A 27,992-nucleotide genomic window follows, 5' to 3' on the forward strand; every position below is an offset into this window, starting at 1 on the left:
ATTACGATTTGTTCGCTCGTTGGATTCACATGCAGGCTAAAAAGGGTCCTTTTCAGGATCACAAAATTATCTTCAATCTAAAGAGTTTATTGTTTTGTTATCACTCGATATCCCCATCTTGTTCGGCTAAACCTTTCTGTTTAGCGATTGCATCTGCCACTCGCCACAGCTTTCACAGTTGGAAAAATTCTTCCCATCCAGCTTGTGACATATTTTACAATAAATTACATTCAATGGCACGTCGCATTACCACCACTCAGTATCGGATTGGAGGTAATTTTAACCTGTAATTGAACATTTGCGATGACAGTGGTACAGTGTCGACTTTCAATGTGGGGTCATAATTTGGACCCCGAACTCTATGTTTACAAAAATGTCCAACTAAATATGTCGCATTACAGGTCCGTCCAATTAGCTAAATGTCGAGATAAGTGTGAATTACTGTACTTTCAATCTAGAAGCAATTTAAGAATTGGTGAAAATCAATAAGCTCAGAACAACTGCCAAATTCACATACTCATCATATCCTGGCAAACAAATTATGAAAAAATCAATTTGTGTTTTATTATTATTTTGGATAATGTTTCAGAAAGCATTGAACTGTATTTCCTAAACTCTTTTTGGAAGGTTTAATGGCCCTGAAAAGCGCCTTGTTTCATGGAATGGTTCCAATTTAGAAAACTTAGTACTCGTGGTTTTGAAAAAAACCATTTCGAACGCCCTCGATGCCGCCTTGTTCTGGATTTGCCATTGAAGCAGTTTGTATAAAGAACAAACTTTTTTCTTCTGCTACCTGCTGCCGTTTTGCGATTGCGTTTGCGTCTGCCTGTTGTTGTCTTGATGTCCACCGAACCAAAGCGCGAGCAGTTTTGCCAGCCAACTCGATCACTTCGGCAGCCGAAGCTCTATAACGGCGGCTAGGTGGACTGGTGCACTGGTACTAACGCGCTCGGCCTAGCTACCCTTGCGGGGAACTCCAGATCAACACGGTTCGAGCGGGATTTTGCCTTTCCCTTCACTTTTCCTCCTTTACCATGTCCAGACATGGCTGCTTGGGTTGGCTTGTTGATGTGTTGTGATGCGAACCGATGTGGTGTACGGTTTGAATGAGAATGATCGTTACGGCAGCGGAGCGGGGATTTTTAAGCTGACTGGCTGGCTCGAGAATTACGCATGTGTGAGACTGTGACCAATGTTTCGTTCATTTTTTTCTTTTTCCTTTCCAATCGTGCTTCATTCTATTTCGCTGCTGCTCTGGTTGCCCGTTTTGGTCGGTACGATTTGAGGAGCACAAAATGGACCAATCAAAAATGGGCACATAGTGCATTTTGACAATGCTTGATATTTCACAACAATTCAATTATTTATCTCAAGAAAAATGAAATGTTATTCGTTATGATAGATGCGTAGATATATTTCCTATCAATTGATGCAAAAACCTTTGCGATCTATTGAGAAATGCTCGAGTTATAAGCGTTCCAAATCTTGCATTTTTTCCTACTTGTTCAGTGCCTAGATTTCCATTTCACCCCCTATATCTTCCGGTTAGACGTAGTCCTACGTCAAAAATGACGTTTGCAAAGTTTCAGCTCAATCGGACATGATTTAGGGGTGCCTCAAAGCGCCCAAAGTTTCAATTGTTCGATCCTCGAAAATCTTTCAGGGCGGGAGTAAAGGAAATTTAAAAAATTGATTGTTTTTACGATGTTAAATTACTTAAAAATGCATTAAACATAGAGATCTGGTGTTGTCTCAAAAAAAAATTTGGCCGAAAATAGATTTTTTGGGACTTAGCCTGAGTGGCCAAAAAATCAAAACTTTAAGTGCCAAAGCACTGCGTGCCTCAAAAGGCACCCCTAAATCATGTCCGATTGAGCTGAAATTTTGCACAGGTCATTTTTTTGGGCCTATAAACAAATTGTACATGGTCGGTTCTCTAAATTCGATTTTTTTTCGTACCTTTATTGTCTCTCAGGCTCTCAGTTCCAAAAGGTCGATTTTCAGCCAAAATTATGTAAACACAGAAAACTGAAACAAACTAATAACGCCTCTCGACGTTTCATGCATTTTTAAGTCATTTGGCATCAAAAAGCGCTTTGAGGCACCCCTAAATCATGTCCGATTGAGCTGAAACTTTGCACAGGTTATTATTTTGGGCCAATAAACAAATTATTGGTTTTTGGAATTCGATGATGATTTTTTTTCCATACATCCATTGCCACCCTAATCTTCATATAGGGGAGAGGGAGACAAGTTGGCGGCGTTAAGCTTTGGCGAGCCCTGGATCTTGGAATTTTTTTTTTAATGTTGATGCTGATTCATATAGCCTGAAGTGTTTTCTATCATATTATCTATTGGATGGGCAAAAAAACTAAAAAACTTGCCTCCACGTGGAGGCAAGATGGCGAATATGGTTTGGTCACCTAAAAATCAACAAAATGTAATAACAATTATTTGTTTATCCTTGGTTGGAACAGTGGAAATGCCACATTCATCAACACTGTAAATCTAGTGACCATTCTATCCTGGATTCCTCGAGTCGAGAAAGACGCACCACGCTAGATATGAGGTACAGACTAGGGAGGCGTTGCTGATTAATGGTCAGCTGCATCCCAATAGGAAGTATCCCGTGTCGGGCACACGTACAGAGCATTGGAGACAGCAACATCCCAACTTGTAATACTAACCTCGAGCCAACCGCGAGTAATCGATTACATATTACTAACATAGATAATAAGAAAAATTGTCAAAGTATTGAACTCCCGGCCCCGTGAGGCTAACGCCATATGAGCCTTGATAAAAATATATATTTTGGAAAAAAAAACACTGTAAATGTCACACGCAGGAAAACGATACTGAGCTCGTATATCACCCAAAGTTCGAAAACATAAGTCACAATTTTCCTTATTGAACGCCATTAATCGAGCCGCTGAGGTATTTTCTGGCTTTCTCGAAGATAGCTTATGAGCCTTCATAAACATTTCAACCCATGTCCGTCCAGCGTATGTTCCTTTGAAAGGGTGCTCTATGCCATTTTTAACCGCAAACGAATAGGCAATTCTTCGAAGCTGGACCTGAATGTGGCTTAAAAGCGGCCTTTATTGGACGACGTATCCTGAAATTGATACAGATTTAATATTTCTTGCATAAAGAACATGGAAACACAAATGCTGAATTGAAAATCTAACCTCCATGTCTGGATATTTTCGTTGATAGCGTCTCAAAGTTGGTTCTGGCACACCGAACTGTTTTGAAGCACCCAGAACAGACAAACCTTCTTCTATAGTTTTCATAACATTCTCCAAACTGGTGTCCGACCAATATTGGTCTCTTTTTCGCATATAAGTTCTAACCATCTGCATTAAAAAACCAAAAATTAACATAATGTTGCAGTTCATCAACTTGCCCCCAAGCGACTTTTTCAATTAAAAAAAATTTAGCTGAAAAAAAATTCATGATTGAAACTCGCCGGAAACAAACAGATTATGTACAATAGAGTACCTTTATCATGTATAAATTTTTTTTTGAAATTTTAACTTTTTTATAAAGTTAATAATGAAATTTGAAAAAACGGGAAAAAATAACAAAATCACGATTTTTCTCATTTTTATTTTTCACTTTTTTGTGATAACGTTTTCGGCAGAGTTACCGAGTACAAAGTTTTACCTTGTTATGATGCATCTTCAGTAAAAAGTAGGTGGCGCTACCTTCATTCCAACGGGTCAAATTACCGATTCGTCATCTTGCCTCCCTCTCCTCTACCAAAACTATAAAAATTAAACGATTCCATAATGGTTGAGATTCGATGACATGCGTAAATGATTTTTAATCAAATATAATTTTCTATACATTTTGTAATATCTCGAGAACAGTTAGTCTTAGGATAATAATGTCTTTATAATTTTTCATACATAACTAGCTGACCCGGAAAACGTTGCTCTGCCATATAATGTATTCCTAGAGAATATTTTGGTTGGTAAAAATACTGAATATACTTTAAGAGAGATTGTATGTTACCGTTCAGAACTGTCAAATTGATCTTAACAAAGCGAAACATACATATGCGTACCTCTTATTTTCGAATTTTCCCCTTTTTATTTTAAATATCCTTCTTATATATAAAGATATGCATAGTGATTTTTTTCGAATTTTTTCCAATCATTTCAAATATTTTCCAAAGTACTCTATCATTCTAATTTAGGTGAAGACAAACTCACAAAATATACGGACGACGTAGATCTGATCAGCCGTTCTCCCGTGATGATGAGGGAAAAACTCTCTTTTATATATAAAGATTGCGTGTAAAATCATTCTTCCATAGTATTTTCATTTTATCAATTTCTAGGAATGAATATTTACTTTTGCGTCAGATTATCCATGCATCACTAGTCGTCATCTTAAAACAATTGAGCCAGTGTTCTGATAAAAATATACATGCAGTTAGGTAGCTGATTCGGAATATTTTAGGAGGTGATAGAGGATCATATTTGATGAAAAAATTCAACGCATATGGTCAACTCTCAACAAGGAGATTGTTGAACTTTTCTTGGGCCTAATTTTATGTCTTGAGCTGACTCTCACTTAGAAAGCACGCTACTTAGAATAATTATACTGTTCATTCGAAAGATGAGGAAATTTTGCGTAGAATGCTACTTAGACACTCAATGCAGAATGGTCAATAAGCAGTTGAAAAGATATAAATATTGAAAATATTTTAATACGCTATTGTTTGTATAGGAGACGTAAACGGAGACGGAGACGTAAACGACAAAATGAACAAAATCGACTTTTTCGCTGTTTCGCATTCTACACAATACTCAACATGCAAACAAACATTTTTTGTTCGAAAACATTTGAGCAATTAAAAAAAAAGGTTTCCGAAAAATCACTGTTTGTCCGCATAACAGACGTAGTTTCATACAGCTTCCATACTTCGTTCGAAAATAAACAATTATCAGTATTATGTGCTATAAGCTAAATCTACATTTGAATCACATTCTTTGAGAGTCCAAACATGTCTGTCACGATAGTGTCTTATTACTTAGTGTTTCCTAATAGATGAATGTAAGAAACCATTGAAACACTGCTCACATAATTACTATTTTCTGTACACGATGAACAAAGAGAAGCAATTGTGTTTTTTAATGCTATAATTACCGAAATTTCTGCATTTGAATCTTCAAGTAGATAATGAAACAATCAGATCAGTAGTAAAATTAAAATAATATCGATTCTTAGCATTATAACTCCTCAGATAATCAACATTGAAATATTCCACATACTCAGCATTTACTCAAACCGTTGGTGTAGGTCACTCCACCATCTTTATGCGATTGATCGTGATATCGGTAAATCATATTGCTAAAATTATCAACATTGCAGATTACCTTTACAAATTCAATTTATTGAAAAAACACGACCTGCTGTTCCTATCATATCCCAGAGTATTCTTCAGGAAAAAAATTACTATCATAGACTCGCAAAAAATCCAGAGCACCTTTTCCAGACATTTCACTAAATTTCTTCCAAACCCTTTTCGATTTTATCCGATAACAACTGAAACTACCGACGGAGACGTTTTGACTATTATCGGAATTGTAAATACTAACGCTTCAAAGAGAGTCCGTCTAGCTATGCGGACAAATGTTCATTGAAACGATTGATTGTCCGCATAAATAGACGCAAGCGTTTGCCAAATGGAAAAAAAAATGTTATAATCAGCAAAATCACTTAGGCCCTCTTTTTTCCAATAATATACTTCAACTGGACAGATCATTTCATCGGAAATTTGCATGGTAGGCCAAAAAACAACAAAAATGCGTTTTCCCAACACTAATGGTGTTGTCGATTCCGTCTCCTATGCAATCATGGGCAGATTAGTACTCTCTGGAAATTCCCCGAACTGTTGCGGAAAAGATTTCGTATTACGCTGGCGACTAAAAGTGAATCGAGTGTGTAAATGAACCTACATATCCTGTGACCGATCGTCTTCCGAAGTGGGAAAAAAACTACACTCGACAAAAAAAATTGAGGAACAAAATGCGACATCGAAAGTTTTGAGTGATTATTGAAACGTTGTAGTTCTGTTATAAAATAATGCATTCGCCAAAGCAACAAATGGACCTTGTATAAAATATTTTCAAGTTTGTGATGGGCAGATTTGACAATCGATTTGCTGTGCGTTCATTATTTCATGCAATATTCTCAATTCAAAATTGAAGGAGAATTTTTCATTCGATAGAGAATACATCTGTGGTAAATATTTTTACTGAAACATTCTATGAATCAAATGGAAGCGAAATAACCAGGTTGATTGAATTGTTGTTGGGAATATATTTCCAAAATCTATAGAAACTTTGAAAGCAAACCAATAACGCTTTATTTTTTCTTGAAATTCTTTTTAATTGATAAAAAAAAATCTATGTATGAAATTGTTCTATACGTTACAAAAACTCGAAAAGTTCGGCACTGATGGAATATGACACAATATACAATCCACTTCAAAGATTGTTGGTGCTATTGTCAACGTCTCAGGAAGCTTTGAGATTTCCAGATGGAACACAAGCACACTTCTGAAACAAAGCTGTGAACGTAAATTAACTTTCTAGTATTGAATATTGTGAGTATATTGAATATGTGTGATAGCGACCCATTTCATTGTAAGTGTTTAAAAATCGTGAACTCAAATTGTATCTGATAATGATTTTAAATCCGTTCATTTTTATTCGAATGGCGTTGCTCAAGACGTGTCTTCAGAATTGTGTTTGATCATATTTGATCAAAATACGATATTCCTCTGAACCTCTCAAAATGAATCTTGTTCATTTTCAGTGGCGCCATCTGTTGAAAAAACTCGAGACTTTTCAGCCCATGTATTACATTTTCGTATTCATAAATAAAGAGCCTAATATCCGGCCATCCGACCTCGAAACCTGCCGGATCTGGTATCCGGTCAAACTACTATTCGCTTCATCATTATTCTGTAGTGTTTTGTGTTCTGACGTGGGACTACGTCTAACCGAAATATATGGGGGGTAAAATGAAAACCTAAACACAGAACATGCAAAAATAATGAAAAATTTCGAATGCTTATAATTCGAACATTTCTTAAAAGATCGTAAAGATGCTTGCATCAATTGATAGGAAATATTTCTATGCATCTATCACAATTTATAAAAAAATATAGGAGGTTGTGTCCAAGATACGACCGCATTGTTGACGTAGAACTTCGCTGTTATTTTATAAAAGTCGCTTGTTTATACCTTCGGATATTATTCTATAATGCTGTGAAATTTTAGCAACAACTGCTTAGTAGAATACTCTCTGAAATGATTTTTTCATTGTAGAATCAGTTGACGATAATTGATTGATGATTCATTCTTGCCTTCGCTGAATAATACACTAGCTGATCGCATGTCGCAATTTAATTCATGGCAATGCATTGAAGATTTTCCTCGGACGCTATTCCGGTGGCTTTTATCACAATTGACATAGACATGGCTACAGTCGATTAAATACATGTTGCACCAGCACCATTATTCCACATCTCATAACTACATCAATATATCTTTGGCACCGCGAGGAAACAACAACAATGACAACACTTGCAAGTATCAAATATCATGCTACATGTTATTTAGTATTGCCTCAGTGGAATTGTACCTTTAGGCATCGTTCGAACAACGTAAACCAAGCGTTCGCCATAGCATGCATACATAGCCACACATTGGTGGCTTGAAACTACTAGGAATATAAACACTTCTCATCATTTTGCGCTATTCTCATAAGAATCGCTTCTGTATATATTACTGGCCTCGAAAAAAATTACTTTCTCATGCTCGAGGTAAGCGCAGCTGTCACGCAGCTGTGGAGGAAGTTTTGCTACTGGTAAGCGAAACCTAATCACATGCAAAATTCCAGAACGACATTTACTTTCTTGGTGACTAAACAAGCGAAATAAACTCTTTTTGTTAATATAAACAACCTCGAAAACAGTTGCATTGCTTCATTATGATTAAGATTAGCGCAAATACAATCCTAGTTGAAAGCAGTTTTGCGACTGGCACGCGAACCCAAACATTATAACATTCCAGTACGACATTCAAGATGCTTGGTATTCCCCAATGGATTTTTTGACGCACAACCTTAATGCCTGCTTTGCCATAACGTCAGTTCAATGCATTGACGCAATGTCAAAGGCACCAAAGAAGCCCTTATGATGACGAAAAACAAACAATGTTAATTACTTGTAAAAAGACTGAATTATGCCACACATCTTGTACTCTGCTGTAACACCCATCGATGCGAATTCGCTCATGAATTTGTCAAGAGCGACCGCCTTCACCACCAACGGGAGGAACTTGAATCTGATTGCTGCCTGGGTAATGGCGTTTACAATTGCGACCGATGCGCCGAAGTCGCCTTCTTCGCTGTTGTTTGATGCGGTGTCACACTCGCGAAGACTCGGTTCAGTGCGAGCGCTTTCCATTGCACCAACATCGCGTGCATCATTGGATGACGCTTCGTTTTTTTGCAGGGCTCGAGCCAGCCTTCCTCTTCTTCTTGCTCATCACACACTACGCGGAGCGTCCAATTTATAGGTCGGAAAGAAAAACACACGATACGAATAACGCGAAAAACGAACTGGAAAAACCACACGACGATATTCAAGTTGAATTACCACTGGTGGGGTCCAATCTTGGATCGAAGCGCAGTGAAAGCAAAGTGAACTGGATTGCTCCACAATCCGATGCCGAATGAAAGTTTGCCTCAGCGAGATCCACTGTTTATACTCTAGGCAAGTATTCCCCTTCATTCTTCTTCTTTTCTTTGTTCACGGAGACTTCCTACCTACGATTTCCCTTTCGTTGCTCGTCGATAAGTTGCTCGTTATTGACAGCTCTGTTCGGGAAAACACACAAATGGACAGAACAAATGTATGGGAAAATGGAAACGCTTGATGTTTTCATGTATTTTAACCATTTACAAACCAGGAGGTTCTAATGTATAGCATATTAAACAAATCTTAGGGAAATTCCGATTCGTTTAGTATGTAAATAGCCTAAATCCGTTCGCGGCAAAAATAGTTATCAACGTTAACTTTATTTCATAAAAACGTGACCTGTTTTCTGATTTGGCACCCTTAATGAAAGACGTAGTTCTACGTCAAAAGTTAGTTTTCATGTGATAAACAAATCAATAATTGTAAAATGTCAAGCGTTATCCAAACGCTCTAACAGTCACATTATTTTGGCCCGATTTACGGTTTCCCCAAAACCGACTTCAAAACCAAGGTGCCTGGGAAATCAGCATTGTAAATACATGAAAGTAGGGGGAGTTTTTATTTTCACCGAAATGTGTTCCCTAACAGAGATTTCAAAACCAAGTTGCCTAGGGATATTGGCATTGCAGCCAGGTATGGGCATCGAAATTCGTTCAACAACACTCATCCACAGATAAAACTCACCCTTCTATTCTCCGTTTATGCCTCAATTTATTTGAAACAGAAAACATTCACCTATCATCTTCGCTAAGTTCATTCTCGAGTTAAACGGAAAAATACGGTCTCGATTCCGCTCATCTATTCTCAGAAATTTTGCATTCTCTCTTTTGCCTCTCGGGATGACGTTAGATAGCGATAGAATCAAATTAGCAACTTTTGCTGGCGCCAGCGAGTGTTTCTGTAAAGCCATTTGTTTTTCACTCAAATAGCAATCATTGAGCCTCGATCGCGGCAGTAAAATATAGATAGAAATCGAGTAGTTTCCTGTGCACTTATGCAATGACATTGTTTTGTTTCTAGTATGAAACGATCTAAGCCAATGCAAAACACCATATTAACGCATGTTATTAGCGAGCGGGAAGGTGGATTCATGTGCACTTGAATACTGACAAGAAAAAGAGTACAGGGGAAAATAAAATCATACATACAAGCAGATTCAGTCTATTTTGACTCACTCGTTATTTAAGTTAAGCAGATACAAGAGTGATTTATAATAAGGTGTGGAGAAATGAGCGAATGAACTTTTCCATACTTGCTTGCAGCCAATACATGATTGATCGAACGATTACCTGACATCACTAGGCCTTATTATTGAACTTTCCATCAACATCCAGACAAGAAAATCCATTCGCAGCTTCGATAAAATTCCTCTATGATAGGTTGTATACAAACTCGTAAGCGTTTGTATCTTGTGTACAATGTGTATTCTATTCGAGAGCTAACTTTCCTCTTTAAGCGCGTTTCACATACAACATCCACGTCACATTCACGTCCCGTCACGTCACGTTGTGTCAATTATTCTTCCATGCAGTTCCTATTGAAGCATTCACATACACCAGCAACGGCAAGTCGAAGTTGATGTTGCCGGTGTAAGTGAATGTTTGCATAAAAACTGCTTGGAGGAATAATTGACGCAACGTGACGGGACGGAACGTGAACATGACATGGATGTTGTATGTGAATCGCACTTTATTCCGAGCGGCGAATGACTTGATAGCAAAGTTTCTCGCTTCATTGCGGAAGCCACCATACTTTTTAGCTTCTATTTGATACCAGAGTCGATAACATGTCCTCATGTTACAACTTCAAATCTTACCTGGTGACAAACTATAGTCACCCCAGTCGTCTTCTGGAACACCGTTACTTGAACCATGTCACGGCTTTCGCCACATGGACTAAAGGGGAGCGTTACTCACGGTGCAAAATGAAGAAGATTGTGTACAACTGCTTGCGTACGATATTTAATAAATGGCTGCGTACTGTGACAAACATGTGAAACAGATGTTTTATAGCTGGCGCATTTCGGAGGAAATGAACATGGAAATCCTTTATTTCCAATAAGATTTATTTAGTTTTGAATACAGTCCTTCTCTTGTATTTAGTATTACAATTTTGTTAAATGTACCGAAAAAAATAATAAATATATGCTTTACCCTATGTACAAAAAAAAATAATAAATGTATTAATTTATTTCAAAAAGTTTTCGTCATTGAACTCTGCTCGGATTTGTTGATTTTTCCTTCCGGTTTCGACCTGTAAATCCAAGCTAATAATTACTCTACGATAATGGAAACATTTCGAAGCTCTGAGCCGTCTATTAGTTCATCGTTTCCTATGCGTCTCAAACCGTTCGCATTATTTTTTGTGGATTAAAAATCAACAACGGAACTCCCGTAGTCTGAATATTGCATTTGCTATCGAAAAGACGGAAAGGAAAAAATATATACCTATGAAATACGTGGATAGAAAAATTGCTAGACGGAACATTTTCTGCTCGTAATCGGTGCACGTACACACACCTTTAGTAGAATTGCTTATCTCCCAAGCGATGTACTCTAAAAACACTAACTAAAACCTAGCGTCGGTTCGAATACAATACTATAAATGTATTTGCTCTGGGTGATTTGCCCGAAGCATGTTTTCCTAATGAATAATGGTCAGTTTTGTGCAAAATTGAAGTAACAAACGGGAAAAATAAAGGAAATGTTTGGAACATGAATACCATCCGCGGATGAATGGCCTTAGCTCATCGTGGACCATATTTATTGGGCAAAGTGAATGCAAAAACAGACAAACATTCCACAGGATCCGAAAACCCCAAAAATGTATCATCAAACTTTGACTAGCGCAACATTTCATCCATCTGGAATCCTAAAATAACCCCTCTAATTATCGATCTAAAAGCGAAGCCCCGGTCCATCCTCTCTAGCAGTCTTGCAGTTAGTAGAGAAAATGGGCATTTTCATTACCTTCCGCTGGCGCGTTGTTTCTCCCCGACACAATATTTCCACCTTATTGCATTTTCGAAACCTCGAACTTGGTGTTCACGATCTCTTCGTCGGAATCCAGCACTGGGAGGGCCGCGTCGGCTATCGCTGCCGGGATGTTATCCTCGACCCATTTGAGATCGTCCTCCTCGTTGGTAGGACTTTTGGCGTTCGGTTTGGGAGAAGCACTACGGGCGCCTCGCATTTTAACGCCGTACGCATCCGACACAAACTGTTCCTCCTCATCTGCATGGAACAAAGAATGAATGGTTTTATGATTGAAAAATTGATGAACGTTACGCACCGTCGTCTTCATCCTCGGGATTATCTAACAGAGGCGTGAAGGCGTACCGCTGGTTGTTATTCGTGGGACGCCACAAAATCATAATCACTAGCAGAAGCGTCGAGAAGAGCACATGCCAGAAGGCGTCGTCCACCCACAGGTCCTTCCAATCGGTCAAACATTCAGCGAAGCGGTGCACTTTGATGGAATACAGCATAAACACAACGGAAGCGAGCACGGCGAAAATCAGCGTGTTCGTAAAGTGACGATATAACGTGAGTTTAACCATGTTTCTGGAAGAACAACGTGTTCACATTGGAGCATAATTTCACAAAATAGGGTCTTACCTTCGCAATCGCAACGTACGCGTGGTCTGAACTAGGGAAGTAAATATCCACCAGCAGATAGCGGAGTCCAAAACGGCTAATGGAATACTTGCCACTAGCAGCTGGTCATTTTTGGTGTGCATAATCCGGAGGAAGCTCTCCACACAAGCCAGCACAAGATATAGAAATCCAGTCCCAACAACACGATGCAGCATTGGTCCCAATCGTGGTCTGGGAAAACACCATTTAAAATCAAGTGTAATTCAGCACTTATTCGCTAACTGGGCTAATGGCGCTGCCCAGTTAACGAATTCCCAAGGCCAGCGCGAACGAATTCCTCTCGTTAACTGGGCTGACTATTCAAACGTCAAAATACACTAGGGGGAACATCAATGGATCAATGGATGTACTCAAAAAATGGGTGGGTTATATCTATGATATAACCGCAAAGTTGACGTGGGACTACCTTAGCTTAGTAATCATTTGTTTGTATTGATTAAATTTATGATTGAATGAAACAATTTCCGAATTTAATTGAATTTAATATATTTGCGTTGTGAGACCGTGTTAGGGAAACGCACTCTAGTCTGCATAAAGGCAAGCGAGTACAAAAGTACTTGCGGTTTGCATGTATTTGCAATGCCGATTTCCCCAGACACCTTGGTTTAGAAGTCTTTATAGGTAAACAGATTCAGTCGCAACAAGAATACTCCCGAGCTGCATGAATTTGCAATCCAAATTTTCCCAAGCTCCTTGGATTTGAAGTCTGTGTTAGGGAAACACATTTCGGTGGGAACAAAAGCTCCCCCTACTTTCATGTATTTGCAATGTCGATTTCTCCAACGCTGCTTGGTTTTGAAGTCTGTGTTGGGGAAACCGTAAAACGGGCCAATCAAAACGAGGCAATTTGGGCGTTTAGATAACGCTAAACATTTTACAGTTATTCAATTATTTATCTAATGAAAAATTACATTTTATTAATTGTGATAGATGCGTAGAAATATTCCCTATCAATCGATGCAAATATCTTTCCGATCCAGTAGAAAATGTTCGAGTTATAAGCATTAGAAATCTTGCATTTTTTCCTGCATGTTCTGTGTTTATGTTTTCATTTTACCCCCCATATATTCCGGTTAGACGTAGTCCCACGTCAAAAAAAAAACATTAGTTGAAAAATATAGAAGCGCAAAATAAAAACTACGATGTATTGTTATTAATATTTTATGTACTGGCTGACTCGGCGAATTTCGTCCTGCCAAAAATTATTTTTTATATGAGTTTACTTACTGAGTGAACGTTCGTGGGTTCAATTGCAGAACTCACCATTGATTGACCTTCTAATTGGTTCACATTTTTATTTACTATAAATTTCCTTTTACTTCTCCCAAAACTTGTAATTATTATATACATTTATGTTCAGAAACAATTTTCGCTCAAGATTCTTGATTCACTTGAAAATAACTTGTTTCTCACGTCACGTCACGTTACCTCAATTATTCTCCCATGCAGTTCTTATTGTGCGATTTATGAAAAAGATCATATTTGATCAAGTTAGCGGCCATTTAGTTTTGTTTTCAATCTTTGATATGTGTTTCATTCATCGCACACAGTATCTATACTGTGTCTGCTAAGTAGGCGTCGTGAACAAATTACGTAACGCGAGAAGGGAGGTAAGAGGTAGGGGTAGAGATTGCATTTCATAATACAAAACGGTCATAGTTTGAGTTTTTTTTTTGAAAATCGAAAATCGTCCAAGAGGAGAGTAAAGGAAATCGGGGTTTTCGAAAAAAAAATGGTTGATGCCAAAGGTCTTAAAATTGCATAAAACGTCGAGATCTAGTGTCATCTCAAAAAATTTTTTTTGTCAAAAATCGACATTCTGGGACTGGTATCACAAACATTAAAATTTGATTTTTTTTTGAAAACGAAAAATCGCCGAAAATCAAGGTTTTCAAAAAAAAAAGTTGATGCCAAATGTCTTAAAAAGGTTCCACTTCTGTTACCTGTAGCCGTTTCATTAGCTTTGATTTATATGATGATGGAGAGAGCCCAACATTTTTATTGATGCTACCCTTCCACAGTGAAGTATAGCATCATAAACTTGTCGCATAGCACAACCGTTTCCTCCCACATATTTTCATAAAAACGTTCGCTCATGGAAAAGTGCCTCTCAACGTTAGGGCTTCTAACGAGAGAAAGAAGACCATTTTGGGTAAAATCTTTCGTAAACCTGTCCTTTCCAAAAATGGTACAATTGATCATTTTTCGGATCATAGTGAGCAAACTTGATAATGTTGCTAGCAATATTATTTCAGTGATAAGTCCGCTGGAGCTCCACTGATACGACCAAAATCCGTCAAATATAAAAAAAATCAATATTCAAAGATCTCGAATCGTTTCCCTCCAATTTTCTATCGGAATCAATGATGGAAAGATCAAGGATACATCAACGCATTGCTTCGCATCTCAGATGGAATTTCAAGATTTTTCTGTCGAAAAACTTTAGACTTTCTGTGTCCATCGACACAGAAAGAAGTTTGTTCAAATATATAATTCCCATGCTTTCTTCAAAAGCTGCAAGTTGGTTCCTGATGCTTGAGAAAGAACATTTATGTCATGTAACGATTTACCAAATCCTCTCTTCTTCATCCCAAAATCTGACATTCAGATCCATCTGTAGCCTCTTTGTAGTTTTGTTCAAACACTCGCCGAAACCAACGACAATGTATAGCTTACAGAGTTTCATCGAGCCAAAAATCATCATAAAGCTCATTTTATCACGCCCTAGTTAGACCTTCTCAGCTCCCTGGCTGGTATAAAACATTCGTCTCAATCCAACCATGTCTTTTTCAGCAGTGTGGACTGATTTGCGCTACAGAACTGGTTCCAGGCACCATAGGAGCTCAGCTTTCATAGCATGATTTTCAAGCATGAAGTTAATCGATAGTTTTCGAAGAAGAAAAGAAAGAGAATTGGTTGAAGCTGAACGGCAGATACTGATGCCAAATGCCAGTAAAACATTGCGACTGTAAAAGCCGTCTACTTTTGCGCTGTTTACCCTTCTAAGTCCTACAGGCAAAATTGAACAACATATATTGAAAAGCCATATATTGAAGGGAGTCACACTAGTCAAATACAACTTTTTTGGTATTATTAACTTTCTAATTACTGCAGTAATCAAAATTCTAATTGGCGAAATTTAATTTTTCCAGATTTGTGAAACTACCTGATATTCCTTGACTTTCCCTGGCACTGTTTCAACTCCTTGATTTTCAAGGATTCTGAAGGTAGTCGACACCCTGTGAGAGGAACGGATTTAAGAATGCAAAAGATGATTTCGATCGAATCGCGAAGACGTGTTCCACACCAATCGGATCCGGATCCTGATGTCCCATATATCAACGAAGAAATACTGACAATGGCAGACAATCATCCACAGAGATCAGCAATGCAGTCATTGAATCTGGCAATCTTTGGGCAGTACCATATTCACCCCAGCTGAGCAAAACACTCACGGTTCATATTAATGCAATTGCAACTTTAACCCTTTCGCTACGAGCGTCGTCTATAGACGACATCAGAGTGATACTGCACATCGATCACACCAGCGCGATATGCATACTTTTCGGCGCAGTGCCCCGTTCAGTGGTAGCACTCCGATGGAGCACACTGCCGTAGTGAAAGGGTTAAATACATTTGCAAGTCCGTGAATATGGATGAAATATGTCTGTATTTTAAATTCAGAATATCGATATGAATACTCTATCACATGAAAACGACGAAAATTTGCGCTACAAAATAGGCAGATACATCAGCTCCATCCAAAATAGTTTGAGTAACTATAATTTTCCACAGTGCCACTTTGATTTATGATCTGTGCGACAACTTCAAAATGACAATTTTAAATACTAGGGAAGCAACTAGGATAGCCAACCCTCCTGCACGGGCAAGCATGCTAGACATATCACTTTGCTCTTCTTCGTTATCCCTGGATTGAACGTGGAAGGTAATCCAAGATCCCCACGGTAGTGATCACCTGCCAATAATTTTATCGATCGCCAATGAATCAGGTTCTCGTGAGTCAGTCGATATTGCGTATGACCTGACGAAAAATATTGACTGGAGAAAATTTGCAGAAATAATATCTGAAGCACTTGTTTCAATGCATGAACTTCCTCCACTCGAAGAGTATAACTTTATATCAAGTTTGATTTACGAAAGCGCACTTCAAGCTCAAAAGAAACGTGTTCCTGCTACCACTTTCCGACGTCGTCCTCCATCACTTTGGTGGGACAAGGAGTGTTCAAAGGTCTACCATGAAAAATCATCCGCTTTCAAAAAATTCCGGAAAACTGGACTAGTGGAATGGTTTCGAAAGTACCAAGCTCTAGAAGCCAAACTAAAAGGTCTGATTAAAGCAAAAAAACGTGGATATTGGCGGAAAATCGTCAACGGTTTGTCAAGGGAGACCGCTATGAGCACTCTTTGGAATACGGCTAGGAGAATGCGTTGCTGGAACCATACAAATGAAAGTGAGGAATACTGTGACCGTTGGATTTTCAATTTTGCAAGGAAAGTTTGCCCCGATTCCGTCCCTGCACAACACATCGTACACGATATATTGCTTCAAAGCGATTATGAGAATTTTTCGATGGTGGAATTCTCAATTGCACTTCTCTCATGTAACAATTCAGCTCCGGGGTCGGACAAGATTAAATTCAACTTGTTGAAGAATCTTCCCGACTTGGCAAAACAGCGTTTGCTGAACTTGTTCAACAAGTTTCTGGAGCTGAATATTGTCCCGCATGACTGGAGACAAGTGAGAGTGATAGCCATACGAAAACCCAACAAGCCGGCTTGCGATCATAACTCGTATAGGCCGATTGCAATGTTCTCCTGTATTCGCAAATTGTTAGAGAAAATGATTCTACTTCGTTTGGACAAGTGGGTCGAAACGAACAATTTGCTGTCAAATACGCAGTTTGGCTTCCGCCGAGGTAAAAGGACAAATGATTGTCTCGCGCTGCTATCTTCTGAAATCCAAATCGCATTTGCTCGCAAAGAACAAATGGCTTCCGTTTTCCTCGATATCAAAGGGGCATTTGATTCAGTTTCCATGGAAATTCTCTCAGAGAAGCTTCATAATCGTGGACTTTCACCAATTCTGAATAATTTCCTGTACAATTTACTGTCAGAAAAGCACATGATTTTCTCTCATGGCAGCTCGAAATCTTCTCGTTACAGTTTTATGGGCCTACCACAAGGCTCCTGCCTAAGCCCCCTCTTGTACAGTTTTTACGTCAATGATATGGATGATTGTCTAACTAGAGACTGCACGTTGAGACAACTTGCAGACGATGGAGTTATTTCCATCACGGGTACTAATCCCGTCGTTCTGCAAAAGTCGTTGCAAGATACCCTGAACAATCTGTTCACGTGGGCCCTCAAGCTGGGTATCGAATTCTCTACGGAGAAAACTGAAATGGTTGTTTTTTCTAGGAAGCACGAACCCGCACAATTCCAGCTTCAACTATCCGGCAAAACGATCCAACACTCCATGTTTTTCAAATACTTGGGTGTATATTTTGATTCTAAGTGTACCTGGGGGAGACACATTGCGTATTTGAAACAGAAATGCCAGCAAAGAATCAATTTTCTCCAAACAATAACCGGAACAAGGTGGGGCGCCCATCAAGGAGACCTCATTCAGTTGTACAAAACAACGATATTATCAGTGTTAGAATATGGCAGTTTTTGCTTCCGATCAGCTGCCAGGATTCATATTCTCAAGCTGGAGAGAATACAATATCGTTGCTTGCGTATAGCCATGGAGTGTTTGCATTCGACACATACGATGAGTCTCGAAGTCTTGGCAGGAGTACCCCCGCTTACTCTTCGGTTCACAGAATTATCCTACAGATTTCTCATCCGTTGCAAGATCATGAATCCATTGGTGATTGATAACTTCGAAAATCTACTCCAACTGACTCCTCAGTCAAGCTTTGTCTTTATACCATGAGTACCTTACCCACGACGTGCACCCTTCACCAGGCATCTCCAACCAAGTTTGCTTCACATACTTCTGCAATTCCTCTGTCATTTTTGATCTGTCCATGCGACAAAAAATCCATGGAATCCCAGATCACCTACGCTCCGATTCTATTCCGCCGATATTTTCGGCAGAATATGGGAAAGTTAGATCTGATAAAATGTTCTTTACTGACGGTTCATTCATAAACGGGTCCACTGGCTTCGGCATCTTCAATGAAAATTCCAGTGCCTCTTTCAAATTCAAAGATCCTTGTTCCGGTGACCGGAATAAATCGCCACAGTAAACAACTGCAACAGAAACAACCGCTTAGAAAAAGTGTAGTAGGCTAGAAATATTTGGCGCGGGAAAAACATCATGTGCCTCACATTTCTATTATAAATTTATTCTCTTGTTCTCGTTTTTCGAAATTTATTCTGAGGACAATGTAATGGGGACGAAGTCCCCATTTGGCGAGGATAAGGAATCGAGGCGGCCCATGCCGCCAAGATGACGCAATCCGAGTCCACCGCCGACCCGCCGTCGGAAGCGGCGGTGTCTCGCACGCAAACCTGGGATCCACTGATTGCCCGGTTAGTTTGAAACATAGGATACGATCCTTTAGCAATGTCCGACCGAGCTCTAGCGAGCGTCGGACGGTATACGTCTGCCCGGGGCGTTACGTTTGCCTGGGGCGATACGTTTGCCCGGTTAATTCTTGTTTTGAAATACAATACCGCGCCACAATATTTATAGCCTACTACACATTTTATAAGCGGTGGTTTCTGTTGCAGTCGTTTTCTGTGGCGATTTATTCCGGGAACCCTTGTTCCGTGTATGTCGCTGAACTGGGTGCGATATACTACGCACTGGGGATCATTGAAACATTACCCATCGACCATTATTTTATTTTTTCAGACAGTCTCCGCTCAATAGAGGCAATCCGCTCAATGAAAGTTGATAAACGCTCATCTTATTTCCTAATAAGAATAAGACATCTATTGAGTGTTTTGGTCGAAAAATTATTCAAGATTACCTTAGCATGGGTTCCCTCTCATTGCACGATTCCGGGGAATGAGAAAGCGGACTCGCTAGCTAAGGTGGGCGCTTCAGAAGGCACACTTTTTGAAAGGCAAATTGCTTATAACGAATTTTTTCACATTCCTCGTCAGGACACACTCGTTAGTTGGCAGCGCATGTGGAGTGAAGATGTGTTCGGTCGTTGGTTACACACGATTATCCCTAAGGTTTCGACGAAAGCTTGGTTTAAGGGATTGAATGTCGGTCGTGATTTCATTCGCGTGATATCTCGGCTTATGTCCAATCACTACAACCTAAACGCGCATCTCTATCGCATTGGGCTCGCAGCAAACAATCTTTGTGATTGTGGCGATGGCTACCACGACATCGAGCATGTTGTCTGGTCGTGTATCCGGTTCCATGCTGCTCGCTCTCAGCTCTCTAGAGCACTGAAAGCACAAAGCAGACAATCGGATATCTCCGTCCGGGATATCTTAGGTAGCCGTGATCCTGATCTTCTGCTTCATCTATACCTGTTCCTCAGAAACGCCGATGTCAACGTTTAATGATGTTTCCTTCGTTGTGTCCCTGTTTCATATCCCTCCTATCCGATCTATAAACTTTTACTTAGTCGCGGCAATACATACACACACTCTTTACAGATACACGGGCCAAAGATTGTACAGTCCACTGATCATTCAACAAGGGCCAAAGGTTGTACCGCTCATGACAACTCTACACGAGCTGAAGATTGTACCGCCCAGTGACCATTCTACCCTGGATTCCTCGAGTCAAGAGAGATGCACCACGATTGATGTGAGGTACAGACTAGGGGGGCGTTGCTGATTAATGGTCAGTTGCACCCCAATAGGAAGTATCCCGTGTCTGCCACACAAACAGAGAGTACTGGAGACTGCAACATCCCAATTATGAGAATCTTTATAATACTAACCTCGAGCCAACCGCGAGTAATCGGTTACATATTACTAACATAGATGTAAGACAAAAATTGTCAAAATATTGAACTTCCAGCCCCGTCGGGCTAACGCCACATGTGCCTTAATAAAATATATATTTGGGAAAAAATGGGTGGGTTATATCTATGATATAATCGCAAGGTTGACGTGGGACAGCCTTAGCGTAGCAATCATTCGTTTGTATTGATTAATTTTTTGATAGAATGAAACAATTCAATTGAATTCAATATATTTGCTTTGTGAGTAAAAATATTGTATAATTCCATATAAGGTCAATTAATGCATTGTGCTAGATTATGTTCTTCGTTACAAGTAAATCTAATGACAGTCCTTTTACGTTTGGTATGATGCCTAGGACAAAATATGTGAACGGAAGAATTATCAAACGAGTATTTTATTTTACGTTTCCTTCTGAAGTTTGCATCTCTCAAGTGTACGTACCGCGAATTTGCTTGATTTGATGAACTTCAGGCACTTGCACAAAGGCAAACAAAAGCACTCGCAAAAAGCAGTTCGCATTTATTTGATGAGCCGATTTCCCCAGACATCTTGGTTTTGAAGTCTGTGTTAGGCAAACACATTCCAGTCGGTACAAAAATACCCCCGACTTACACGAATTTGTAATGCCAATTTCCTCAGACACCTTGGTTCTAAAGTCTGTGTTGGAGAAACACATTTCAGTCGGAACAAAAATACCCCCGACTTTCATGTATTTGCAATGCTGATTTCCCCTCGCTCCAAGGATTAGAAGTCTGTGTTAGAGAAACACATTTCAGTCGAAACAAAAACACCCCCGACTTTCATGTATTTGCAATGCCGATCTCTCCAACGCTGCTTGGTTTTGAAGTCTGTGTTAGGGAACACATTTCGGTGAAAACAAAAGTCCCCATACTTTCATGTATTTACAATGTCGATTTCCCCAAGGCTGCTTGGTTTAGATGGCTGTGTTAGGGAAATCGTAGATTGGGCCAATCAAAATGAGGCAGCTAGGGCGTTTAGATAACGCTTAACATTTTACAGTTGTTCAATTGTTTATCTAATGAAAAATAACATTTTATTAATTGCGATAGAAGCGTAGAAATATTTCTTATCAATTGATGCAAACATCTTTCCGATCCAGTAAGAAATGTTCGAGTTATAAGCATTCGGAATCTTTCATTTTTTCCTGCATGTTTTGTGTTTAGGTTTTCATTTTACCCCCCATATACTCCGGTTAGACGTAGTGCCACGTCAAAAAATCAGCTCCATTGGAGTTGTCTGACTTATCGTTGTTCCCATTTCATGAACTGTTATAAATCTAACCGTCCATCTTGAAAACGGCAAGCGTGTATTTTCCACCGAGACAACAATCGAACGGAATAGATATGGTGGTGGTGGTCTGTCATACAAATGAAATACAAATTTCTGCATATCTCGAGAACTAATCAAGCAAAGGGTATCGCAAAACTTGAGGAAGTGGTCGTTCGATTTAAGAGGTCATCATTTTATTATATTTTTTGTATTAAACATGTATTCCATGTAAGGCAGAAACATGTTACAGTCAACTCTCCCTAACTCGATATTCAAGGGACCATCGAGTTTGGAAGGTATCGAGTTATGAAGAGAAGAATGCTTGTAAAATCAATCAAAGGTGCCATGAAATCCACCGAGTTAGGGAAAATATCGGTGGAGAGTTGACTGTATTTGCAAGTGATTGGAAAATCTTAAACGAGAATTGTGTCCGAAAATAATTTGATATTCCAATGAGGAGTTTTGGTAGAAGTACTAGGAAATTTATAGTAAAATGAAATTGTAAAGGGTCAATTAGATGATCAATCAATGAACAGTTCTGCGATTGGACCCATGGTTATATGCTTAGCAAGAAAACGTGAATGTTTGAAGGTATTGATAACAAAAAAAAAACATTTTGAGGGGAACAAAGTTTGCCGGGTCAGCTAGTGATATATATATATTATTTCCTTCAATAATATAAATTGTTATGGAGTGCCCAAATCGATTGACGCAAAATCCTCATAAATCCATCATGACTGAGTAATAAGCGTTTAAAAATGGACATTTTTAACAATGCGATCTATTTTCGTTTTTCAATTTGTACCCCCCATAGGTTCCCGAAATCCTACGAGATCCTACGTCAAAAATATTGGACGCAAAAAAAAAGAATTTACTGTACCAACATCAAACATGACATTCAGTGGAAATCCGATTATCCGCGGATTATCCGCGGAAGCGAGTTCCATAGTAATTCTATGGAGCTTCTCAAAATTTGTCAGTGAGATGTAGGCGCTTGCTCTTCTGTTTTGATCATAGTTTCAATATTACCTAACCACTGATACACACGACCTTGCAGATGGATAGTTTAATGTTTTCTGTATTGGTAAATTATAGTTTTCATGCTGAAATATCTCTATTTCATGTTTACACTTCATTTATAGTCGTATATCGTGTAATCCGCGGTAACCTAGCCAGACTATTTCGCGGATAATCGGGGTTCTACTGTAGTTGGATAGTTTGTCTCAAAGATAATGGCAGTTGAAATTTTTAATGCGATTCGTATACCGTGCGGGACCAAAATACATGCATCTAAGAAATGAATCAAAATCCTCGCATACCAGACAAAACGCATACTTTTTGTATGAAATGTAAGGATTTCGGTCCTCCACGGTATATTTGAAAAAGTACAGTAAATATATACACAGCATTGCATATGTTAAGTCAATGAGAATTGAGCATCGAAAAAGATAACAGCTACGTGATGATATAATTTCAGGATGGGATTGACTTGCGGTTAATTTACATGATGGGACAAATCGACTTGATGTTCTTTTCGGAATTCCATGAAAAAAGTAGGAATTTTTATCACTTCATGTAAAAATGATTGCAAAATGGTAGTGATTAATTTCAATATGATGGCATTTGAGAGCATAATGACAGCTGAACATGGCCGACAACGCAGAAATCCGGGTTTTCTGATTTTCGGGCATCAATATCGTGACATTTCATATGGATGCATGATGTTGACGTTTTACCTAAGATAAGATCAGACAATAGGGTGTCTTTTACGGACCAAATTTCTGTCAGAAACGGACCAAATTTCTGTCAGTCGTTCTGATTTCTGATTGGCTGATTTCGATAAATCTTGTAAACAATTATATTATAGACATGGGTATTTAAAAGACTTATTTTATCCTTTATCCTTTTTGAGATTGCCTTACTGAAAATATGCAAATTCATTAAATTCGCACCAACCAAATCCGAAATTTTATAATATTTGGCAACTCTGGCATCTTCGTATTATGGCTTCGTTTATGTACGACAAAGAGTAAGAAGCCAGTTGTCTCATCTTGTCTTAGCGTTTTGCCTCACGGACTTCCAGACTGAGTTGCCAGATTTGCAAGCGGACATTTAATTTTTGCTAGTCTTTTTTGCGATTTCAATTAAAATTTATAAACTTCTGAAATTGTAGGAATCATAAATTAAAGCTTTTGGTTTGGAAAACTGATACAGTAATTTACATTTAATGTGAAATGTCGAGGACCCAATCAGTGTCGCATTGGAGGCGATTTTGACCTGTAATTGGACATTGATGACGAGAGTGGTACAGTGTCGACGTCTGGTGGCGAATTTCAATGTGGGGCCATAATTTGGGCCCCGAACTCGATGTTTACAAAAATGTCCAACTAGAGGTAAAAATGTCCAATTAATTAAAAAATTACAGGTCTGTCCAATAATAAAAATGTCGCATTAAATGTAAATTACTGTACTTTAAACAGCAAAATACGGTACTTTTCATGATACAAATCCAAACCTCAAAGTGAACTGACAATGCGATGGTGAGAGAGTGAATAAAAATTAACAACGTCTTAGGAATTTTCTAACGTTGAACTCGGCCATTCTTTGCGCTAGCGAGCGGGGCAGCCACTTTCGTCTAAGGGCCTGATCACGAACGTCACTTCACGGTGAAAAGGAAATGAAGTGCATACAAATTGCATACAATTAATTTCGTTTTCACCGTGAAGTGACGTTCGTGATCAGGCCCTAAGTTGTGTGTTTTTTCACACTCCGCTATAAAATTTGGAGAATGAGAAGATCTGGAAAAATCCCAGGTGAAAAAACATCACGTGTTAATTCAAGTTACAGTAGAATCCCGATCATCCGCGGAATAGTCAGGTAAACTCACCGCGAATAACGGAAATCGCGGATGACCCATTAAAAGATCAAAAAAGAAATGCAAACACGAAAAAAGATGCTTCAACATAAAAAGTACAAAATGATTAAAATAACCATCTATAATCTAAGGTCGTGTATACGAGTATAATGTAAAAGCCATGACCACAACAAAAGATCATGGGCCTACCACTCACCAACAAATTACGGAAAGGCCTATTGATTTGCTATGGAACTCGCAGTCGCGAACAATCCACACGGCGAATCACCCGCTCGCGGATAATCGGGTTACACTGTCATAGTCTTATTTATGGAATAAAAATATTTGCTTGCAGATAATATAACTTGCATATATTTTCGCGAACTAAAACAATCTGGCATCTCTGAAACTGAAAGGAACAGTCTATATTTGTGAAGCGAGTATTGTGATGTGTTTTTGAGAAAGAAAAACGAGTTTTAAAGTGTAAATTATGAATGAAAATTAACTTTTCCGAGTCAAATCAGTATTCTATATGTAATAATTTGGATCCCAAACTCGAATGTAGCCACTAGGCATCGCGGATGCTTTAGTTGTCTCGGGTTGAGGGCGATATTGACCGTGTAAAGTGGCAAAATATTGATTGAGGTTAGATCGGATGTCGAAAGCCTAGCTGACACGATATTGAAGACACTTATTGTCAATCATTTTAATCGTGTAAGATGCCCAATACGTTACTAATAATTTGTTTTGAGTGCATCAGTTCTGAATTAGTGATGCATTGGAGAACCCCTCATAAATTTGGACATCAGTTCATATTCGCGACGGCAGTGGTAAAGTGTCGACGTCTGGTGGCGACTTTTAATTTGGGTCTCAAACTCAAGCGTAATTTCTATTAAATTAGAAGGTACGAAACCAGTCTTAAAATTGTCAAATTTGAACGAAAATTTGTACATCATGTTATTTAACTAATTGAAACACGTATTTCTGACTCTTATTAAACCATTTGTCTAAAAATCTATTTTTAGGTTTTTGGGGCCGGGGAAGGTTTTCATGATAGTTTGAGCCCCTCCCCCCTCTCTAAGGGGGGAGCGTGGGGGGAGGGGCTGTCATACAAATGAAACACAAATTTCTACATTAGTTGAGAATTCATCAAGCAAATGGAGCCAAATTTGGCATGTGAAGATTCTAAGAGGCACGAAACATTTCTATGGTGAATAGACACTCCACTCCTCTCTAAGGGGAGAAGAGGGGAGGGTTCTGTCTTCATTCTATCATATTTTCTGTATCAAACATTTATTCCATGTAACGGACAAACATCTTGAACGAGAATTGTGTCTGAAAACAATTTGATATTCTAATGATGAGTTTTGGTAGAAGTTCTAGGAATTTTATAGTAAAAGATCAATTCAAAGGGGTCGACTAGAGGATCAATCAATGAACAGTTCTGCCATTGGACTCTTGTGAACTTGCGCTTAGTAAGAAAACGTGAATGTTTGAAGGCTTTGATAACAAAAAACAAATTTTGGGCGGGACGAAATTTGCCGGGTCAGCTAGTTTCGGATATTTATACTGAAACTTTTCTTTATAACATAAAATTATCTTTAAACACAATTTTCGTATGAGATTTGTTTACCACCCGCAAAAAAGTGTTTTCCATTTAAATAGAATAATAATTTGATATGGAGAAGTTAATTTTCATTCATAATTTTAATTTTAAAAACGCCTGAAAATCAATTATTATCATTGATGCTCCCCTAAATTCGTAAACAAAACTCAATGCGAATTTGACTCTTAACTCATTTTAAATATAGCCCAGTTAACATGTGCTGCACAACGATTGGAATAACTCACTTGACAATCCCAAATCCAAGCGAAACGATGATTACTAGCATTCTCGCTAACGTTCGTTTTCCACAGGAAACCCATTCGGCCAACAAAACCATTCCTCTCACCGAAACGCCCGTTGAGTTGATGCTCTGGTACTCGCCATAGAACATGGCCTTCTCCAGCATCCCCAACAGGATGACGCCACCAATCCAAAACTGTATCCGTAGCAGGTCCCTCCACTGGAGGAAGGAGACTGCCAACCAGATGACACCCAAAAGCACGTATACCAAACACATCGCCCCGTAAAACTGAAAATTGTACTCTGATAAATGTCTGAATAATTGTCACCACTTGAACAATTTTACCGGCAAGAGGGGCCAATCCACCGCAGACAAATAACCGTGTGGTCCCTTCATCTCAACGTGAACGTTTGCAATGTAGCCTTCATCTCCCTCGATTCTGAGTATGAAAATGTACAAACCATCTTTCGTGATCGTAAGGATGGATTGTGGTTCACTTTGTCCCTAGAACAAATCTAAGCGTGAGCAACGATAGACTATCCGCCAGCTGATCAATTACCGCTTCTCTACGAGATTTCACAATCTTGCTCTCCGGTTCCTTCAGTTTTAACTCCGGCAGACTGATGTGTCCCCCTCGGCTGCACGTTTCGTGGATAGGGTCGGAGCTGATCTTCGACTGGTTCGGTGTCAAAAACCATTCCTCGTACGGAAGATTATACGACTGCTTGTAAAGATATCAGAATAAGCAAATGTTCTAATCAAATAAGTAGGCAACCACTCATACACTTCGGATGTATTCCTCCCAACATTTCAGCTCCAACAGGGTCCAGGTTATTTTCAACGGAACAGAGGGTTTCGTTGGATCGACTGGTTCGCAGTTAACTGCAAAAAAAAACTCACGTATAAAATTGTTGATTCATTCAAAACTTTATGTGAAGACTACTCTGTGTATAAATTTTGAATCCAGCGAAGACCGACTTGGAAATTGGCATAAAGCGTCCATCCTATAAACAAGAATTAAGATTAAAACGCTTATCAGGATCTTGATAACTGATATATCGACGGAACAATTTCAAGTCTTCAATATCACTCGGTTCTCGGTGATTCACATAACATAAAAAAAATTCTGCATGAATTCTGCAGACGTAGTCAAGAATCTTAAGAACACTATCCGACGAATTCCTAGAGAATCCCACAATCGCTTACCGCCGTCAGTGTGAAATCCCATTTGCCCTGCTCGGGGAAGGCCACCAGCAGTCCAAAAAATGAACAAAAACAGCAGATAAACACAACTTTCGACTCCTTCATCGCTACGCAAGTTGGCGTTCGGTGAGGAAAAAAAATCAGTGGGCAATCGGTCTGCTTTGAAATTTTGACAGTTTGCTAAACATTCGTGTTTCCATCACGCAATCAATACAGTTGCAAGATACTATAAGGAGGTCTGCTTTGATCGCATTCATTTTCAAAACACTGTAACAGTGATGACGTCACTCGAAGCATCGTGATACGTGATTGCAGAACGAACATCAATAGAGTGACGGTGACGGAGTGACGTCATTTATTTTTTGCATCGGCAATACAGCTACAGACGGAATACT

At 39.0% G+C, this 27,992-nt stretch overlaps 1 protein-coding gene across 2 annotated transcripts; it reads right to left on the reverse strand.

Moving 5' to 3' along the window:
- Positions 1-10,837: 10,837 nt before the first annotated feature.
- On the reverse strand, positions 10,838-27,789 carry LOC129778371 (transmembrane protein 87A). 2 transcript variants are annotated; one of them, XM_055785240.1, is made up of 10 exons: positions 27,601-27,789; positions 27,338-27,398; positions 27,179-27,276; positions 26,954-27,115; positions 26,740-26,898; positions 26,399-26,682; positions 12,400-12,609; positions 12,074-12,345; positions 11,752-12,015; positions 10,838-11,196 (listed from the first exon to the last, which is right to left on the reverse strand). In XM_055785240.1, exons 1-9 carry the CDS (start codon positions 27,700-27,702, stop codon positions 11,795-11,797), a joined length of 1,569 nt encoding a protein of 522 aa, XP_055641215.1. In that variant the 5' UTR covers positions 27,703-27,789; the 3' UTR covers positions 10,838-11,196; positions 11,752-11,794. The 2 variants fall into 2 exon arrangements, with proteins under 2 accessions (XP_055641215.1, XP_055641214.1); XM_055785239.1 differs by lacking the exon at positions 10,838-11,196 and having other exon boundaries at positions 11,489-12,015.
- Positions 27,790-27,992: the final 203 nt, after the last annotated feature.

Source organism: Toxorhynchites rutilus, chromosome 3, assembly GCF_029784135.1.
Source record: "Toxorhynchites rutilus septentrionalis strain SRP chromosome 3, ASM2978413v1, whole genome shotgun sequence".
In the NCBI taxonomy this organism is placed as follows: Eukaryota; Metazoa; Arthropoda; class Insecta; order Diptera; family Culicidae; genus Toxorhynchites; species Toxorhynchites rutilus.

Excerpts from the sequence above, each read along its gene's own strand:
- LOC129778371 (XM_055785240.1), bottom strand. The coding sequence starts at position 27,702 with ATGAAGGAGTCGAAAGTTGTGTTTATCTGCTGTTTTTGTTCATTTTTT. Across the intron at positions 27,116-27,178 it reads GGGAGGAATACATCCGAAGT|TCGTATAATCTTCCGTACGA; the intron begins GTATGAGTGGTT and ends CTTTACAAGCAG. Across the intron at positions 12,610-26,398 it reads CTTGGATTTGGGATTGTCAA|ACCACGATTGGGACCAATGC; the intron begins GTGAGTTATTCC and ends GTGTTTTCCCAG.